The sequence below is a fragment of the Alosa pseudoharengus genome, unplaced genomic scaffold (assembly GCF_046254945.1).
Source record: "Alosa pseudoharengus isolate Yale_2024_CS ecotype anadromous, Long Island Sound unplaced genomic scaffold, YU_APseudo_1.1 YU_APseudo_1.1_scf_1, whole genome shotgun sequence".
NCBI lineage: Eukaryota > Metazoa > Chordata > Actinopteri > Clupeiformes > Clupeidae > Alosa > Alosa pseudoharengus.
The window spans coordinates 59719342-59740368 of NW_027468564.1; the positions used below are offsets into that span (position 1 = coordinate 59719342).

Below are 21027 nucleotides of genomic sequence, written 5' to 3' on the forward strand. Positions count from 1 at the left end.
AGTCGCTCAAAATCCATTTGGCTTCAGAAATTCTACCACATATGGGTACTAGAGACCCTGGGGGAGACCTACAGTATGCTGATGCATGACCTCTAGGCTTACCTCTAGAGCTGCCTTTGGCCCTGGGCAGCCTGCAAACACCCACCAACAGCCCAGGCCTCATCCTAACCATAACCCTGACTTGACCTGTGAGGCCTGAGGTGTGGGTGAGCGTTTGCAGGCAGCCTATCAGGGAGCTCCAGGCTGCCACCTAAACCTAGGTCTGCCCTGGAGAGCTGTCCTAGTCCCCAGGCTGCTTGTAAACACTCCCCCACACCTCAGGCCTTAAAGGTCAAGTCAGCAATAGGGACCAATTTAGGTGCTGGAAATATGGCAAAATATGGAATATAGGCTATGGACATTTACATTGAATTTTTCCAGCCATTTTCTCCAATGGATTTTTTCATGGGTGGTGTCAAAAGAAAGAGGTATCAAAGTATTGTACAATTTACCACACCAAATTAGTTTTCAGCGATAGGGACCAATTGCAGCGTTGAAAATATGGCCAAGAAAGGGAATAATGAAGTTTAATTTGAAATGAATGCCCATTTTCTCCAATGAAATTTTTCATGGGTGGTATCATTTGAATGTCATGGGTGGTATCATTTGAATGTCATGGGTGGTATCATTTGAATGTCATGCCAAATGAGTTTTGAGTGATAGGGACCAAATATAGTGCTGAAATGCTTTAATCTACAATATAGCCTATGGAATTTGAAAAAATAAAACGCCCATTTTATACGATGGAATTGCTCATGGGGGAGTCATATGAAAGAGGGGAGACCATAGTACTCATACTACGTGATGGAATTTCTCGCACCAAATGAGTTTTGAGCGATAGGGGCCAATTTTAGTGCAGAAAAGCTTTGTAATCTGCCTGCCCCCCCCCAACTAGTGCAATATCTACTGATTTATTTAAAGGAAAATTCCGGTATTTGAATCGCCTTTGACTAGTCAGAGTGGCTGCCTACAGGCATGCTCAAACATGTCTTAAAACAACCCTTAACGTTGGTTTTCAAAACTTTGCAACTAACCGAGTGGTTAGTGGTGTTCGTTGATTATTAAAATAAAATATATCGGTGCAATGTATGATTTCCAGCCGTCTTATTTGCTATTGTGGAACTATTTTTTCAGACACCTCACAACCGCATATAAACTTACGCTCAATATTTGAGCCTGAAGCATAGACGGTGGCGCAGTAATATCAAGGTGCAATGAGTCTTCCAACAGAAATCAATGGGATTTTACAAAATGCCAAATAAAACACGACAGAAACTGTATTTCGCTATGCTACATGTTTTGGAACATGAACGAACACCACTAACCACTCGGTGAGTTGCACAGTTTTGAAAATGAACGTTAAGGGTTGTTTTAGGACATGTTTGAGCATGCCTGTAGGCAGCCACTCTGACTAGTCAAAGGCGATTCAAAACGAGTCAGAAAAGTCAAGACGGGACCAATCGTCAAAATTTCGGTGTCCACCACTCTAGTTCATCCAAAACAAACTAGAAAGGGGACTCAAAGTGCTTAATACCGGAATTTTTCTTTAATTATTCTTTTAATAAGGACATGTAACTGTAAAAATAAGCAATTGCATAAATATTCACGCCCTTCAAATCAGCAGGGGTGTAGTGGGCGTTGGACGTGGGGGAACGCCGTCCCCCCACTTCTTCCGGTATGATAAAAAAAAAAACAATTATACAAAAAATTCAATACATTTTTATTTACATTTTAATATTAACTTGACGCCTCAAATAAATAAACAAATAAACCGCCTAAAGTAGCCTAGCCTATCAAAACAAGAGAAAAAAAAACGTTTTTTATTTCCGTAAAGATGGAAATAACAACAACGTTCAGTCGTCTGATTCTGAACACACAGCCAGCAGCACCACCAACATCCCTCCTGTAAAATGACTTCCGGTTTGGGGGCATGACTTCCTGTTTTGGAAGCGGGATTTCCTGTGTTGGGCACTTGTCATCACAGGGTTGTGAATTTGACAGCTTTTGTCTTTTATCAAAGATAAATTTGCTGGTGTTTTCATGTAATTTCCTCTGCCCTCAAAAAAGGTATACTTAAAAGTTAATTTATCAAGTAAACTGAAGTGCAGTTGAAGTATAATTCACAAGTTTACTTTAGGTAGTAAGTTTATTAGTATAAATAGACTTGTGGTACACTTGTATATCTATGTTTATATTTTCGGACTAAATTTGCCCACTTTCTAGCCTAGAAATCTAGATGCGCCCCTAGCGGCAGCAAATTACATTTGCTGCCAGGGCTAGTCTAGCAACTCTCCGTTGGCTTGTGAGCTCCAGAAATCGAAACTTAATCAGGCATTGAAATCGTGTATAGAGTCGTTTGGTGGGCTTAACATAATGATTGATGGCAGAGTTGCAACGGTTTGGCTTGAATTCCCTGCTACTTGAAAACAAATATCCTATTGCGTCCTATTGCGTGCAGAGGGAATTTGAAAGACAACTGATTATCCCGCCCCTCGGACTGAGCACTGCGAACGGTGAGTGCCCAGACCCTACATTTTAATGTGGGTCTGGCTCGCCAGGCTACCCACTTTCAGTTTATAAAAGTAAACTCGTAAGTAATGAGAACTATACTGTAAGTAAACTAATACAGATTCTAGTTATATACTTCTAGCACACCTTTTATTTCATTAGTATAGTAGTTGTAAACTTTTAGGTGCACTTAAGTGAACTTATAGGTATACTGTTTACTAACAAACTGCATTTATATTGCTTATTTATATACTGCATTTATATTACACACACACCAGGGTACCAACAGGGTACCAACTGGCACATCAGGAGAACTTTTGGAGTTCAGTGTTTTGTCAGGTGGAGCTGGGCTCGAACCTGCAACCTTCAGGTTCCTGGACAACTCCTCTACCTCCTGAGCCAGTGCCATCCTCTGCTGGTAGGTATGTATGTATGTATGTATATGTATATTTTAAAAATTATATTTAAGTATAACTTAAAAACAAAACAAATATAGTTTCATTACAATGCAGATTACACATGACACAGACACATGTAATGGCATAATTTCAATAAATAATTCAATGAATATTACTTTTATTGAATTATGCAAATTTGTCTACACAGACATAATTTCTTCCAACTCCATGACATTTCTTCCAACTACATGACAAATACATTCTTCCATGAATGATTGATCCTGGCAGTGGAAAATATAAATTCATTAATGTCTTCACTTTCAAAGAAACGTGTACAATAGCATCACTGACATGGAATATTTGTCCAGAGAAGGTTACAATGGAATCTTACATGCTGTGAATCAGACACAGTACCTTTGTTTCAGTTTACTTTTATTGTTTGGCCCCTATAAGCAATGAACACAAAGAAAGCAGTATAAATAGCAGATTTTGTTCTGTCAAATATAATATTTTTTCAGAAGTTATTATGCAATTTTTTATAATTTAAGAGAAATTCTTAAATTTTTATAAACAAGTTTTATGTTAAATGTTAAACATATTTTGGTAACGCTTTAGAATAACATGTGCTTAAGTATATGTAAGTATTAACAGTGCATAATAAGCAGTTAGCAATTCCTGTTATCCTTACAACTAATTGTTAACATGCAGCTTATAAGTGTTAATAAGCAGCCTTTTAAGTTACTTACAAGCATATTACAAGCTAGCTGCAACAGTTAACATGCAGCTTGTTTTTGATTATATATATATATATATATATATATATATATATATATTAGGGCTGTCAAAATAACTGATTAATTTCGATTAATTAATTTGATAAAAAATAACTGATTAAAAAAATTAGTGCAGATTAATCGATTCCGTATGACCTTTGACCCGAGCCGTTCTAGTCAGTAAAAATTAGACTGTAAAATGAAGGAGAGAGAAGAAAACGTGCTGCCTGGATCATTGATTGGAACATTTACAAAAATGGCCTGATGGTGTTGATAAAAATAAAGTGTTGAAAATAAAGTCCTCTGCAATGTCTGCAGCAAGGAATTTGCATATCACCGGAGTTCATCAACTCTATAGTCGCACATCAATGCAAAGAAATAAGTGTTGACATTGAGGGGAGTGTTTTTCATTGTGTCCCCTAGGTTATATCTGTGCCCTGAAATGCCTTGTATGTGAAAAAAAAACTTCTTCCCGAAACACTGTTGAATTTATTTCCTCAGCATATTAGGTCATATCATAGATTATTATGGCCATTATTTGAACAGTGAAAAAAATAATAAAAGAGTTTTTGAACTTTAATGTCACTAATGCTGATTATTCAATGATTCATTTAAATATTTAAAATACTTTCACAGCAAAAATTATATATGTGATTAATTTAAATTAATTAATCACAGAGTATGTAATTGACAGCCCTAATATATATATATATATATATATATATATATATATATATATATATATATATATATATATATATATATATATATATATGCAGCTTGTTTTTGATAATTCTATTCTATATTGGGCATGTTAACTGTTAACAAAGGCTGTTTATTAACACTTACAAGCTGCATGTTAACAGTTAGTTAATGTTATTAAAGGATAACAACAGTTAACTAACTGTTAGTAATGAATTGTTAACTGCTTATTACCAAAATAAACTAAAATAAATGAATTCTCCATCTCCATTGACAATTCATCTGTTTCCCCCTCCCCCCAGGTTAAGAGTCTGGGTGTCAATCCAGTCCCACATCAATAACATCACTCGGTCGGCATATTTCCATCTACGTGAGTTTTTTCGCTTGCGCCCAGCTCTCTCCCCCAACAGTGCTGAAATTCTGGTTCACACCCTGGTCACCTCCCGTCTAGACTATTGCAACTCTCTCCTCTATGGTTTACCTGACAAATCCATCCATAAACTACAACTGGTCCAAAACTCTGCTGCCCGCATCATTACCAGAACCCCCTCCATCAGTCACATAACACCTGTCCTGCAGCAACTTCATTGGCTCCCCTTCAAATACCGCATCATTTACAAGATCCTCCTTCTTACTTTCAAAGCTATCAACAATCCTGCTCCTCAGTATCTTACTGAGCTCCTCCATATCAAGACACCCATCCGTTCTCTCAGATCTTCTTCCTCCATCCAGCTCATCCTCCCACCTGCTCGTCTGGTTACCATGGGGTCTAGAGCTTTCAGTCACTCAGCCCCCCACCTCTGGAACTCTCTGCCCCACTACATTCAACACTCCACATCCATAACCACTTTCAAATCTCACCTAAAAACTCATCTTTTCAGACAGGCCTACTCTCTTTAAATTTTTTTCTATCTCTTTCTCGCTTTCTTTTGCTCTTTTTTATTAATAGTATTATCATGTTATTTTATTGCTTGTTTTCTCTGATTGCTTGTTTAATGGATTGAATATTTTATTGTTGATTTTGTAAGGTGACCTTGAGTGTTCAGAAAGGCGCCCATAAATAAAATGCATTATTATTATTATTATTATTATTATTATTATTATTATTATTATTATTATGCACTGTTAATACCTAATAAGCACATGTTATTCTAAAGCGTTACCCATATTTCATATTCACTACAGAATTGATGCAAATGCATTTCAAGAAATATCAATCAACCTGAAGTTGGGTTGTTTTGATTAGATTGATTAGATTATTTTTTGCTTTATTAAAACCAACATCAGTTTGATTGATATTACCTGGAATATATGATAAAAAGGCATGGTTTTTTTTTTTTTTTTGGGGGGGGGGGAAGGAAAAACCAGTTCTTTTTTTTGCCAAATTTCATGTGGTTGAATTTCCCTGAATGTTAATATCCACCGGTTTACTCACAGGTAATTGGTCCAACAGTGAGTGCCCTTCTATAGGCGATGGAGCGCGACTTCCTGGTTAAACACTCCTGGCAAAAGATAGCACATATTGCAACCACATCAATGTATGCTTAATCAATTGATTCAGTTTATCACAATTAACTACATATATGATGTAACTTCTAAGACCATTAGTAATAAGCAGAAATAACATGTCATAGAGAACGAGCTCTGGACTCACAGTGGAACAGGAAGATGCTGTCTTATCACACAAGCTGAGGCTGCAGTGTACGAACATATCCCTATAGTTACTCTGGTAGAGAAAAAGCATTGCAGAGAAATGTGCCTGGAGAGAAGATCCACTCTCTAGCACGGTGACATGCAGAGGGTCACTGATGCACCTACAAGGATATACACACATTACTGATTAATTGAATTCTATTGTCTCAAGGTACCAACTGGCGACTGTGGCAAGGAAAAACTCCCTAGTAAGACACCTTGAGTAGGACCCAGAACCAGGGGCGTCAGTAGACCCTTTTTACTGGGGCACATTCCCCAGTATTGAACTGCTGTGCCCCAGTAAAATCTCGGTTCAGCTAAATTGCTTGCGGGGTACTCTTCATACAGGAGGACCTATCCACTTTCTAGGAGGACCCATTCACTTGCAGCTGGCAAATTAATGTAAGTAGGTAAGTACCGGTAAGTAAGTAAAATTTATTTATAAAGCATATTTAAACACAGCTTTCACTGACCAGTGCTTTACAGAATAAAATAAAGAAACAAAAAAGAAATAAAGCAAAAAAGCAGACACATATCAAAAACCGTTCCACAGCCGTGGCGCTGCAACTGCAAAGGCTCGGTCACCTTTTTGTTTGAGCCTTGACTGGGGCACATGGAGGAGAGCTTTGTCATTACATCTGAGAGACTTGGGGGCTTGGTGCAGGAGGTCAGTGATGTAACTAGGGGCCTGCCCATTAAGAGCTTTAAAAACAATCAAAAGTACCTTGAACTGGACCCTAAAATGAACAGGGAGCCAATGCAAGGAAGCCAGGACTGGAGTAATGTGGTCATGTTTCTTAGTACCTGTCAGCAGTCTAGCAGCTGCATTTTGGACCATCTGAAGTCGATTTAGTAGGGACTGGGGGAGGGCTATAGAGAGTTGCAATAGTCTAGCCGTGATGTAATAAAGGTTTGGATGTGATCAGGAGAATGTATTGACATATGCAGCATATACACAGAGATACATTCAAGATTTATCATAAGCCAGCCTGTTAAGTACCATACTGGTTGCAGAATAGCTTAAAGCAACACCAACGCACTTTTCCTCTGTCGCACGCACGCTATTTGTCGCACGCACGCTATTATCCAGTAGGTTTTGCAAATAACAATGTCTACAGACAAGGTAGAGTATTCTGCATGATTTTATGAAAGTATGATGTATTGTGACATCAGAAGCCAGTCAAATTTGTAGTTTCTTATGTCTCATTCCATTGAACTACAGATCCGCTACCCGATCTGGCAAACTTGCATAGTGCAGTTATAGCCAATAGAGGCTTGCGAAGCAAATGCAGAAGTGGCGTTCACCCTGTTACGAATTGATGAACCACTGAAACGATTTTGGAAACATTATTTTAAGCTACAAAAAAGTTTGAGTTTGAACACTAAAACAAGCATTTACAAGATAAAGTAGAGGAGAGTGGGGTAAGTTGAGCCAAGAGGTAAGGCCTGTATCTTGGAAACCATACACATATTTTCCCATATGACCCTAAATTTGGTTTGCATACTGCATTTTCACCTTACTGTGCGAGGAAGAACTAAAGTGTTTTACAAAAAGCATGTGACTTCCCTTGTGCTGTAGAAATTCATAAAATAAGTCTTTTAGCCTATGTGCATACAAAACATCTTGGTTGTAGGTTCTTTGACACAATGACGTTAACAGTGTTTCATAGTATATATGTGAATATATCAATCCATCCTCACTGTAAGGCAGGATGTGAGTTGTTGTTGACACAATGGGTCTTAATCTATCGGAATACTTTACAATATACATTGTGGGGTATGTATTCTTTAATCTGTAGTAGAATACATTTTAAAAGTAACCTTGCCAACACTGACTGTATGCAGGGCGCCAGACCATCAAAGGCACCTCATCAGTGAACATTGAAAATACACTGACTGTGTTTACATGCACTTCAGTATCCCGGTTATGAGGCTTATCATGATTTTGATCATATATCAGGATATGGTGTTTACATAAACACAGAGAAACCCGGTTATTAATATCCCTGTATACATGATGAATACTAGTATCCCGCTTACCAACAATAAAGTTCTATTAGTACTCCTTATCCCAGTTTCTAATGCAATCGCGCGTTTGCCCGAGAAACCGGGATAAGGTGTATGCATGGAGCAGTATCCCAGTTTCTTTCGGAGTACTCCACCTAGCATAACTGGGATACTCAAAACCGGGATAAGGGCTTATCCGGGGTTCTGAAATTGGGATATGATGTTTACATGCGCAAATACAAAAATGGAATAGTTAAAAAACGGGAGTTAATGCGAGAGCAGGAAATACATTTGGTTTAAATGACAGTCATACAGTAATTGAGATGTTCAAAGACTAGTGGTAACAGACAGCATCATATTCAATAAATAGCATTTTGTAATTATTATACTATTTAAAAAATACCCTGTATTAGGCTAATATATTGTTATTAGAAAGCCTAATTATTAAATTTAATTATTTACAATAATTTAATTGTAGGCTACTGTTTTTTTTTGTGTGTGTGTGTGTGTGTGTGTGTGTGTGTGTGATCCAGTAGCAATTGTCCCACTACATTTTATTATTTTTCCTTTCTGTTTGGCGCAGTCACACCTTTACCCACTTTTACATGGGTTGCATGTGTACATACCTGTTCTTGATGAAATAGTGTCTAATAGGATAATCTGGGGTTGAGGTATTGGTGGTGTAGCAGTCTTCCAGTATAACCACAAAGGTTCCTTCCTCCACTCCCTCTGTATTAATTCCCACATTGAGAGCAGAGCCCACTGGCAACGTAACTGCACCCTCCGGGTACGGCTCAGTGAAGGTGACATTATGATACAAAGACATGATAGCCCGGGCTCCAGGACCAAAGCCCACCAAACCCATCTCCTGCATGCTATAAGCAGATATGTTAATATTAATGGGAGGGACACTAACAAGTGTAATTAAAATATTTTTTTTGCAAAATATCACACTCTGCTAATAATAATAGCAGCCTTGCAACCACATTTAGGTGGACCCTACTTACGAGAGGTAAGGTTTAACAACAACATGCATGTCAGCTTGGATGTCCAGAGGATACACACAGGAGAATGGAAAGCCCACTGGCAATGTGAATGTAACGTTTTCCATGGCAGGATAAACAAACAGTGTGTTGGAGAATACAACATGTGTACTGTTGGTCTGCAAGGAGAAAGACAAGGTAAACAGTGAGAGAAACTGCAGAACAAATTCTTGCAATTGTTGGCGAGTTATCTAAACACCATTTTTTTTTTTAAACCGAATGTGCACATTTGAGAATCATTATAGCAGACAAGGTCAAGTGTTATGTTTTTGTTTATGATATTTGACCTTTTTTGTCCAAATCGACTTATATGACAATCGACAGTATAATAACACTACATTAGTTAAAAATAATAGTTTTTAAAAAAGTTTAAAAGCCTACACAAAGCATAATAATATATACTCTTTTGATCCCGTGAGGGAAATTTGGTCTCTGCATTTAACCCAATCTGTGAATTAGTGAAACACACACAGCACACAGTGTACACACAGTGAGGTGAAGCACACACTAATCCCGGCGCAGTGAGCTGCCTGCATCAACAGCGGCGCTCGGGGAGCAGTGAGTGGTTAGGTGCCTTGCTCAAGGGCACTTCAGCCGTGGCCCACTAGTCGGGGCTCGAACCGGCAACCCTCCGGTTACAAGTCCAGAGTGCTAACCAGTAGGCCACGGCTGCCCGTAATAGTGATAATAACAACAATATCAAATATCCAAAAATATATTTCCACATTAACAAAAAACATAAACATACAAACCATAACTCTGTAATAGAATTAATTATGTGTGAACAAGGTGAACAAGTGTTCTTACCCTCATCACATTTCCACATATACCATCTCGTCTCTGTACCTGGTACCAGATGGTCCCATTACGTTCCAGGTGCATATTACACTGTGGGTCAGCCATGTGACCTGACAGAGTGTCTAAGACTGTGGCTGAATGGAGGGTTTTGGGAAGACCCACCTGCATGGAATTGCTACTACACACAATCGTAGGATTAGGAAGGGGGGTAGGTGCTTCTGAGAAGAGGAAAATGAGAGGTGAGACACTACAAACAGAACACAACATCTGAACTGAATGATATGTATAGACAGCTGTTGTTTATCTTTGTATGTACCTATAACAGAGACTTTCTAATGAGGAGACACAGCACTCAAAAAATCCTCCATAGAAATGCATGGGCTTAGTTTGTAACGCCAATATGGCAGTTGTCTACGCATATCACACCCCTTCCACGGCAAAACGTTGACATGTGAATACATTGAGCCAATCATGTGCTGTGATGTGTTGTGATCTCGCCGCTGGAGCAAGATTGCAGTAGATTGGTGTCGTGAAGCCTTGCGCACGCACTGCAAAAAAAATAAATTCTAACCAAGTGTTATTGATCTTATATTAAGATTAAAAAATCTATTTGGTATTGTTTTTAGTAATGAAAGACTTACCTAGCGCCCTCTCTAAAGATAGTTTTGACTTCATTTAAGAAGACTTTAACTTATTTTAAGGAGTCTTATCAAGACAAATTTGCTCAACGCACTGGCAGACAAATTTGCTTGTTTTTAGGACAAATTTGCTTAACGCACTGGCAGACAAATTTGCTTGTTTTCAAGATGAGATGTCTTAAAATAAGTCAATTTTTTTTTTAATTAAGTCAAATGATTTCACAAGAAAGCGCTTGGTAAGTCTCTTTATACTGAAAACAATACCAACTAGTTTTTTTTATCTTGATATAAGATTAATAACACTTGGTTAGATTTTGTTAGATAAGTAGTTTTTGCAGTGCGCGCATTTCTGCCGAGATGGATGCCAGATGAGTGCCCAAAAAGCGTTGCCATGTGGCCGCCAAGTGGAGGGACTTGCCTAAAAGGACTTTGCCTATAACCTTATACGTTTTTCTAACATTTTCTTCCTATAAACATGTGGGTCTGTGAATCGAATGGCTAATTATGAACACCTCTACTCACTCTAAAACACATAATAGATGCATGTCATTGTAACTGCCCCTAAAAATGCTAAAGACATTGCTGGTATGTATTGGTATAGGTATATCTTACCTTCACATACAACACCGGCATCCTCATTGTGACCACAGTTATGTACCTCAAATCCCTGGTGACTACAGCGTGCTATGGAGGACTCATCGCCCTGGCACACCACGTCATCTAACCATATGGGCCCACTTCCAGAACCAAAGTGCCCATTATGGGGGGCTTCCAGGGCTGTGCCACAGCCTAGCTGTCGACAAATCACCTCGGCATTTCTCAGTGACCAGTCATCATCACACACTGTACCCCATGTCCCGCTGTGGAACAACTCCACTCGGCCTTGGCATTGGTTCTCTCCATTGATTAGTCTTACAATAGCTGTTGGAAAAAATAGGAATTTAGTGACTGCTTACATCAATTGTTTCAATTAATTCATTGATGCATGCATGCATTCATTCATTCATTCATTCATTCAACCTGGGAATTCTCGGAAATTCATTTAGGGTTAGGCCCTCATCTTTAATTATGCCAAGGTTTGGTCTTTTGACCTACACATGCCCAGAATATTGTCCTGAAGTGGTCAAGTGACTGTCCTCATAAAGGACCACGCTAATGACCTTTTCAATAAATCGCCTCAGTCCTCTGTTTCCCATAGGAGTAGTAATATCAGGGACATTTGCAAACAGAGCATCAACTCTAGACACTTCTAAACAAGACTTACCAATGGTTGCCCAAGTATATGTAAAATTCATTTGAATGGGAATTTAAACATGTCACAATATCGTTGGAAACATTGCCCTCCATTCTTTTGGAAGGTTTTTGTTTTGTCATTTCTGTTGCTGGAAACCTGTACGCTGACTGAAAAACGAACTGCTTTGATCTCATATATAAACAAACTAACAATTGCAACCCTGAACAGCTTCCCACCGTGGACTGGATTTAATGTGTTATCCAACTTTAGAAGAATCTCACTTTTAGCTTCGCACTTCCAGTGGGTCTTGTCCTCACTGACACAGTTTTCCCCTTCTTTACATGTCCCACACACCTTGGTGTTCACATCTATTAAAAAGAGGTTAGGTCACCATTATGGAAGTGATTTTCAGTAGTTTTTTCACTTTAGATCATACTTTATGAATTAGGCTTATACAATGTTACCTGCTCCATAAGCTAGGAAGCAAAGTGGTGGCTTAACAAACTTGTAGACATAATAGTTTCCAGGACAAGCTTTGACGTGGATGGGAAACTCAAAGTTACAGCAGCCTTGTGTCCAGCTACCACACACATCGCCCTGCACTACGCCATCTGACACCACTGGATGTGGGCTTTTGAGCCAGAGTGGAGCTTGAGTGCCACAGGTCCAGGGCTCCAGGCAGCGTTCAGCCATCTGCACACTCTCCCCACCCAAGAACATACGGTACCAGCCCTGCCAGTTCACTCGCATATCACACTTTGCATCTGTACTGGTGTGATGGTTGGAAGAACGCCAAGCATCATCAAGGACTGTGTAGTGCTGGCAAGGGTCAAGACAGCGAGCAGTGCCATCTACAACCACACAGTCCTGGCCCACATTACAGACCATGCTGCCACAGCTGAATTGCACAGTACGAAGGCTCGAGAGCGGATTGTAGTTGACTGGTGGCAACAAGCAGTTAAAGGACCCAGCTGTGTTTTTGCAGACCAGTGGGGCCAAACAGGGCTGCACATCTGCTGCACATTCATCTACATCCACACAACCAAGCTCAGAGGACCAGTGATAACCCTCGCTGCAGCAAGGGGAGTTGGCAGCACCACATAGTGTGCTATTGTAGCAGCCAAGACCATTACCAATGAAACCATTGCCACAGGCACAGGTAACTCTGGAGGTCTGGTCTGTGGAACAGCCAGCATGCTCATGGCACGCCTCACAACTGGTGACCTCTGTACCTGGAAATGCACATAAAGTAGATACAAACAATATGTATCTATAATATATAACTATAACTGTATGAGGAAAGGCAGATTTTTGGCAAATTAAGAAAACACAGCAGAGATAGCTGACAGCACATTAACCGTACACTCTGAAAACGAATGTGTTGAAAACAACACAACTTGCGTTGTTTTTAACACATCTTTGTGTCCAGACAGTTTGTGTTGTTTCCTTTTTTATTTGTTAACAATATGTGTTAAAAATAACACAACTTATGTTCAAAACAACACAACTTGCGTTGTTTTTAACACATCTCTGTGTCCTGATAGGGACAACACATTCGTTTTAAGAGTGTACACATAGAACCTACAGTAGAGGATACCACAAAAACACTGTAGTCTTGTCCATGTCTAGACCAGACATTAACACAGCAATAGCTGTAAATTCCAGTATAGATGTAAACAAATACAAATATAAAAGCATCAGCTCTTACTTAAGGTTTTTATGTTCTATGTTTCTTATAGGGGGAAAAAATCAGATGTTTAGTAAGATCCTTAGTTTTAATAATTACCTGTAGATTCAGTGCTGATGGCAGGTATCAGCAGAAGTAGAAACACACACAAATGTCTTGTTCCAGTCATCACAGTAACGAATCAAAAACAAACCTGTTTGAAACAACATAATTTAGAAAACATCCCATTTTTTAATTGTCTCCAATATATCAGACTGTGCTACTCCCAAAGGTACTGACTTACCAGATATGTAGTTGTGCCTTGGTGGCTGGTATCTTGGTGAATTTATATTTTTTGATGACTTGGGCGAGGTTAAAATAACAATACACTAACAGGAGCAGGAGTGGCTGATTCACAATTATTTAAACTAAGATTTGAAAGGATACAAAGTGCCCCTCTAAACTAAAGAAAAAAGTTAATGATGTACAGTATATTCCCTGTGTCAATATGAACTATATTTCATCAAAGACAATTTGAACTCAATTGAACCTCACACAATGCAACAATCTCTGGGCACATTCACCTGAAATGATATCACCAAGACAAAAAATAAATAGGAACACATTATCCTGACATTTGTGTAAACCTAGGTTTGGCATGACACAAACCTTTAGTCAATAGTTACACTCATATTAGATGACATCAGATAAATTAATTTCCTTTTGAAACCTTTTGCTACACATTCTGACTTCATTCCTTCATCACAATACTTTCTAACCAAGTCATCCAAGACAATTGTACACACACTTATCTTGCATCTGATTCTGTAAAGAGTCAGAGTTTCCTCTACAAATAAATTACCATCTCCCACAATAGATAGAATTGTCACACCTATTGTTCATATTAATACTCTTATTATTTTGCTTCAGTATTCACAATATTTTCCTGCTACAGGAAAACTTTCAGATGACATCACAAAGGCCCCAACTGTAGCCAGTTTTAAATCTAGACTTAAGACCAAACTGTTCTCAGATGCTTTCTGCTAACTGCGCCGAGTTACAAATTCTGAATCTGCCTTGATAATTATTCTGCCTTGACTTTATTACTTTTTTACTACTTTTGCCTTTGTTTTTGCTTATTAATTATTCTTTATTTTTAAATTATTTTACCTTGTGTTTTATGTTTTCTTTTTATTATGATCTTTACCTTTTAACTATTCTTTGACTATATTGCCCTTCTATGCTTTTATTTGTTATTATTGTTTGGTTTTGTTTATGTAAAGCACATTGAGGGCCCTATCATGACATTCTAAAGTGCATCGTCACTCGTCAAAAGTCTATTCAAATTTAGTAGGATGTCCAGTTCACATTGGGAGGGGTTTCGTTCTCAAAAGTGGAGCGCATGGCGTAACAAGGTGTTCCTAGGTCTTTTAATCAGTCATATGGGTGTGTTTGGGGCGTAACATCATTTTAAACCAATGAGAATGACATCTGTCATTACCTTTAACGGCGCAACGCGCGATATGTCAAATAAATCGGTATTTTGCCATTCAACGGCGCATTTGAAGGAGGCTGCTTGCGAGACCGTATGGAATAGTCATTCTTAAACCATGCTTTACTAAAACCTAGCATAGCCTTCACGCAATTGCACTCGTCTATTATTTGAACTCATTGGCAAAGTGAAACTAACTTCACCAAGGAGTCAGTCAATGACAAGACAGTTATGCAGTTACTTTCACTATTGACTGACAATGGGTTACCATCGAAAACATAGGCTGGAAAAAGCAACACTTACCCTAATGTTGCTCAAATGACTGAATAAAACAACATTTATCCTGCAGAGGAGTTGCTTATATCTCGTGACAGTGCGTCTTCAGCTGTGCTCCATACGTGTCTCTCGCCTCTCCCCTAATCACTTTTAACCGTCATTACCAATTTGCAAATGATGGTGAATAACTACTCATCATGAGATGTACAGTATTTCTAATATCTTTATTCTAATTATGTTTCCCATTGTAATCGTGCAATTTAATGCTTTGCATGGACGTGCGCTGGTGAGCGTTCATGAATGATAGAAGGATGGTGCGTGCACCTGCCAATATGACTGTTGACATGCGCTCTTAAAATAGCATATGAACAACTCGCCATTGACTTCTGACCAGGTTTAGGTGGTGTATGATAGCGATTTTTAGACAATGCTCGAGTCCCCTCCCTAGGTTGTTAATTGACACACCCCTGGGCGCAATGCTTAAAAATACCGAATTCAACTTTCCGCAGGTGAATAACGAGTATTACGCCATGCGCTGGTGACACAAAATACAGCCCTATATGACCTCTGTGTATGAAATGCGCTATATAAATAAACTTGACTTGACTTGACTACATCACCAACTAATCTATACACATGCTGTAAAACATTACAGTGAAGAGATAAGTCCAGATAACAGTCCATACAAAATGTTGAAATACATTTTTATGTTGGTGGCCACCATATTAATGTTCCTAAGACATTATTTAGTTACACTGCATTAGGCTCTGTCAAAAGCTGGGCAAAAACATATGCATTTATGTAAAGTAACAGGCATTATAAGCTGTTGTGTTTGTCTATCACCTTTTTAATTTGTATGATTTGATATATTTTTGTAATATAGACCGAAAGCACATTGCATCATTTTAGGTGTTCTTCAGGGATTTCGTTTTAGCCTTGAACAAATTCAACTGATCAATTTGATGACTGCCATCTCATATGATTCATGTGATTTTATCAGAGATAATATCAAATTCCCCTTTTTCATGGAATAGGTTAATGTTAGATATGCTGTTTTGGTTTATATACTGTACAAATGTAATACTTTACATGAATGACAGGAAATGCACAGAAGAAACAGCCTTCCACATTTTAATGTATGTGTGCAGTTATATTTTTATTGTGGTTACCCAATTAAAGACATATAGTAAATTAGGAAATATTACAGGACTTAAGGAGACGTGATGTTGAACTGCATGCCGATGCCATTTAACCCAAATGCCCCAGCAACAGCACAGGAGAGGAGAGCTTATCTGACAGAAGAGCTGCATCGTCTAGTGAGGTAATGTTAGATTACATTGCAAAAATATCACCATGCATTCATAACCTCGTGATTCAGTGAGAGTGATCCCAAAACATCAGAAAGTATGTCTTTGTGACATTTCTGCATTTTGTCAAGAAGAAAAATCAATAGCAAACTGTTCCCAACTAAACAGTCCTTATAGCGGCTGTGAACCGCTACTGGCTGCGCCCGGCAAAAACAGGCATCCAAATCATAATAGCAATCCGCAATGGAACAAGCGCTCCTGTTGTTAAAGGGAATGTGAGATGACGCTCTGATAGGTTTATTGCACGTTACGCCCAAACCACACCCATGAGTAATGTAGCTACTTCAGACCACCCCATTTTAGATTTGTGTCGGGCACAACAGTCATTTATCCTGCCGGTAAAATAGCAACAGTGCCCAAGATCCGCCCACAAAGCTACTTGCGCTTTGTGTTTGATACTTGCACTTCAGATCGTTAAGATAGTGCCCATAATATTTATTAATTCACAAGTATATACGAGAAAGAAGAGAAAATAAAGTTGTGTAACAGTCTATGATTACATACAGCCTTTATTTATATTAATAATAGATACAGTATATTTCAATTTCAATTTAATATCACTTGAGTGCCAAAACATTGCACATGTCTCACTCTTACAGAGTGTTAAAAAATCAGAAAAGGCCCATGAGTAATAGGGGCGAGGAAAAACTCTAGAATTGGAGATACATGTAGGAAGAAACCTCGAGCAGATCCATGACTCAAGGGCCTGACCCATCTGCCTAGGGTCAGTACAGAACAGTAAGGTCTGTTTACATCATAAATTAATAAGTTAGTTAGGTGTTTTGGCAGTTCACCATGGGCAGGAGGCGGCAAGGAGGTCCATGGGCTCTTAACCTGGGACTAGAGGTCCAGGTGAAGTGGTTTGGCTGGGGTGTGGTAATATTGAACCCATTGAGACTATACAGTACATTTCACTTTATGTCTATTGATGAATGTTACACCTACCCTTTACTTATGCCAAACCCATTTCTGTTCTTTAAATATCAGAAAGCAAACTTACTGTTGATGGCACTGAACTTGAACTTGAAAATGTTTATGGAATTTTTCTGAACTGTGAACATTAAAACTCATGCCAGTATTTAGTTTTGTTAGTTTTTCTTATCTTCAACTGTCTATTGTACAGTGGAGTTTTGTTTTTATGTTTATACTTATATTTACAATTTCTGCTGTAAGTGCATGTTGTGTGTGATGTCTGTATGCTATTGAGACCTTGAATTTCACCTTGGAGATCAATAAAGTATCTATCTATCTATCTATCTATCTATCTATCTATCTATCAAACCAATTTGCCTGTGCTCTCAAAAACATTTATACAAATCTGTCAGCTTCAGTCAGTAGGTTGAATTGAAGACCCAGATACAGAAGTAAAGGTGATTTTTTACTTGTATATCTTGAGCATTACAGGTAACCACTGAATTTGTGAAACTAAAATAATGTAACGAATCTACTGGGTAGGAAAAGGTCCCCCTCTAGCGACCCCCTTTGTCCCTTCCCCAGGTAGACAACTCAGAGAATGGGTAGACCCCACACCACCACGGACAGTACAAAAGTAGCTTTATTATTTTCACAGACACAGCCAGGCAGCTCCGGACCTAATAACTAATCCACTGACAGATGAGATGGGGATACTCACTCACAATCCGTGCAAAACAGCAGTTCAATAAATAAGCACAGCAATTCATAAACACCACAAAGAGGAAAACATCTCCATTCGGGTATCACAGCACATCATCCCAGTGTTCACAATAAAAGGTTCCCCGCACCCCCCCCGTCACTAATAAGTTATATTGCACTAGAGTTACCTGACTTTCAATTATAAAAGCAGACACAGACACATGATAGTCAAATTAGTTATTAAAAGGGAGACTTCCCTGCTCCCCGAGACCCTCCCCTGGGGCCTGATGGCAATGGACAGCGAATCGAACCTTCAGGTGGCCAGCAAGGTTCCAGTATGTAAATTCCAGTGTGTAAGTTCCAGTATGTGATTCCAGTGTGTAAGTTCTGTATGTAAGCTCTGGGGAGTTCGTGCAGGGGCTCACGAGTCCAAGTCCAACTCGCCCGCCAGTCGCGGCGTTGGTCTAGGTTTTAACAAAGGCTATACTAAGGTTTCCTCCCCCCCTACGGCTATCTTCACTGGCGGCGATCCTACTGACCGCGACCAGCACAATTCGTACCCGGTTTTGACCAACGCTCCCCCAGCGTTCCGCCTGGACGCTCCAGATCAATCTCGGACTCTCTCTCCCGCACGTTGCTCCCCTGCCTGCTCATATTGTCTCCTACCCAGGTGAGTCCAATTAGGGCAATTATGCATCAAACACCGCTCTCTCATTATCTCCAGACCTCAGTTCACCACACTAACAAAAACTAATATGTACTAAGCTAGTACATAGTCAATACATATTAGATCACTTTAAAGACTGACAGATGCAAATGCTGTAAATAAAGGTAATCAAGGGGTCCTCTGGTGAACAAAGTCTTTGAAGTCAGAAGTCAGAAGCTGCCACTGCTCTATGACTTGTGCCCCATCTGGTAGGATTTCAAAATGTTCCAGATCTGAAAACAGAAATATTGGTATATGTCACATCCTTGAACTTACTGCAAATATGAACAAGTGCTCACAAATTAAGCTAAAAAATACTCCCAATATGTATACTGAACAAACTCACAGAACCCTTAGCTGAATGGGGACAGGACAGGCGTATTTAACTATTTGCATATGTCCTGTTTATGCAGGCAATAAGCAAAACCAAATTTGGTGTATTCAAAGTTCTGTAGAACAACCATTTCTTGTATTTTAATGTTTTCAGTGGAACAGTGTAAGCTCATATCTACACCCCATTGAGGTAGTTATTAACAGTTAGGCCAAGGTCCAGTCAAACAATAGCCAGTCACTGATGCCATATTCTTATTTATCCAATCTGTATCCAACCAAAACCTGCTGATTTAAAGGCTACTTTCCATGTGTGACTTATCAAAAGAGGTCATGATAATTATTGCACAGATGTGCCCCGGACTGCTCACAATAAAAGGCCACTCTAAATGTCTGAAATGCATTCATGTTTGTTCAGTATGCTAACCAGTGGCGTAACTATAGTAGGTGCAGCAAGTGCAGTCGCACCAGGGCCCGTGACCTCCCAGGGCCCGTCGCTACCCCCGCCCTGCCTCCTTTTTTTTTTTAGAACTTTAGAATGTTAGAGCACGGAGAGTGAAGCGTCACTTTGACGATCTATCGGAAGATGAGCGCTTAAACGATGCAGAGAGATACTTCAAAGTGCAGGTATTTAATGCAACTCTGGACATCATAATCAGTAAGCTCTCCCAAAGATTTGCAAGTAGCCTATGCGGGAAACTTGTCATGTGTTTGAGTCTTTACGTCCTATGACCCTTCAACTCGCAGGTGATGATGAACTGCTTGAAAAGGCAAGACGTTTGTCAGACCATTATAGCAGGGACATTGCACCGACATCCCCAACACAACTCCTCTCATTCAGGTCTTGCTTTAAAGCAGAGATTTCACAGAAGTCATCTATTTTTCAACTTGCCAAAATGCTGGTGGTAGATTATGACAGTGTAACATCCACATTCGGGGAAGTGTGTAGCATACTCGTGTTGTTTCTGACATTGCCTGTGACTGTGGCAACAGCTAAGCGATCTTTTTCCAAACTCAAACTTATTAAGACCTATACCTAAGGAGCAGCATGGGGCAGGAGAGGCTCCGTGGGTTAGCTATCCTGTCCATTGAAAATACGAGAGCCAGAGCATTAATTATTGAGAACATCGTTGACGATTTTGCACAACGAAAGGCTCATAAGATGGCCTTCTTCTAATGGCCTAATTCACGCATATTGGGGATTGTATGCATATGAATGATTTTATTTGGTTTCTGGACGGTTATATAAGTTAGGCTACATTAAGTTTTGTTTCTGCGCAGTGCGAGTTTATAAGCAAGCAATCTACGCTTGCAGTTTCAGCAGAGGGTTGAAGAGGCGCATTGAGTGTTCCCATAATTCCATGCGAGTTGATGTTAATGCAGTAATATTAGATTACCCTGGCCTGCAGGCTGTCAATAAAATTATTTTTAAATGTTTTCACATGTAATGGCTATGTAGTCGTGTGTTTTTTATTTGAAATTGTAATCTGTAACTACTAAACTACTTCGGTGCCTCAGGCCCTTTGCATAAACAATTGAAGTCACCCTTAATGTGTATTGCATATATCAGAGCTAATTCATCCTGGACCTAAGTTTATTAGTATGGGGCCCGCGTAGCGCTCTCGCACCTGGGCCCACCATTGGCTTGTTACGCCACTGATGCTAACCATGTCTGGAATAGACAGCTAGGCCTATTGAATCCAGTAGGTTGCTCCATTTAAATGTATGAAAAATGTCAAAGTAC

General features: G+C 39.2%; 1 protein-coding gene across 1 annotated transcript; it reads right to left on the bottom strand.

Annotated features, from left to right (window-relative positions):
• Positions 1–5847: 5847 nt before the first annotated feature.
• LOC143119680 (pancreatic secretory granule membrane major glycoprotein GP2-like) lies at positions 5848–13688 on the bottom strand. Its single transcript, XM_076281302.1, has 9 exons — positions 13619–13688; positions 12297–13064; positions 12114–12200; positions 11211–11519; positions 9970–10175; positions 9127–9281; positions 8746–8994; positions 6075–6234; positions 5848–5922 (listed from the first exon to the last, which is right to left on the bottom strand). Exons 1-9 carry the CDS (start codon positions 13686–13688, stop codon positions 5848–5850), a joined length of 2079 nt encoding a protein of 692 aa, XP_076137417.1.
• Positions 13689–21027: the final 7339 nt, after the last annotated feature.

What these genes read in the sequence shown, in the direction of transcription:
- LOC143119680 (XM_076281302.1), bottom strand. Translation starts at nt 13,688, where the DNA reads ATGACTGGAACAAGACATTTGTGTGTGTTTCTACTTCTGCTGATACCT. An exon ending in TATGTGGAAATGTGATGAGG is followed by an intron (nt 9,282 to 9,969) that starts GTAAGAACACTT and finishes TTCTCCTTGCAG; the next exon opens with ACCAACAGTACACATGTTGT. An exon ending in CAGCATCTTCCTGTTCCACT is followed by an intron (nt 5,923 to 6,074) that starts GTGAGTCCAGAG and finishes ATCTTTTGCCAG; the next exon opens with GAGTGTTTAACCAGGAAGTC.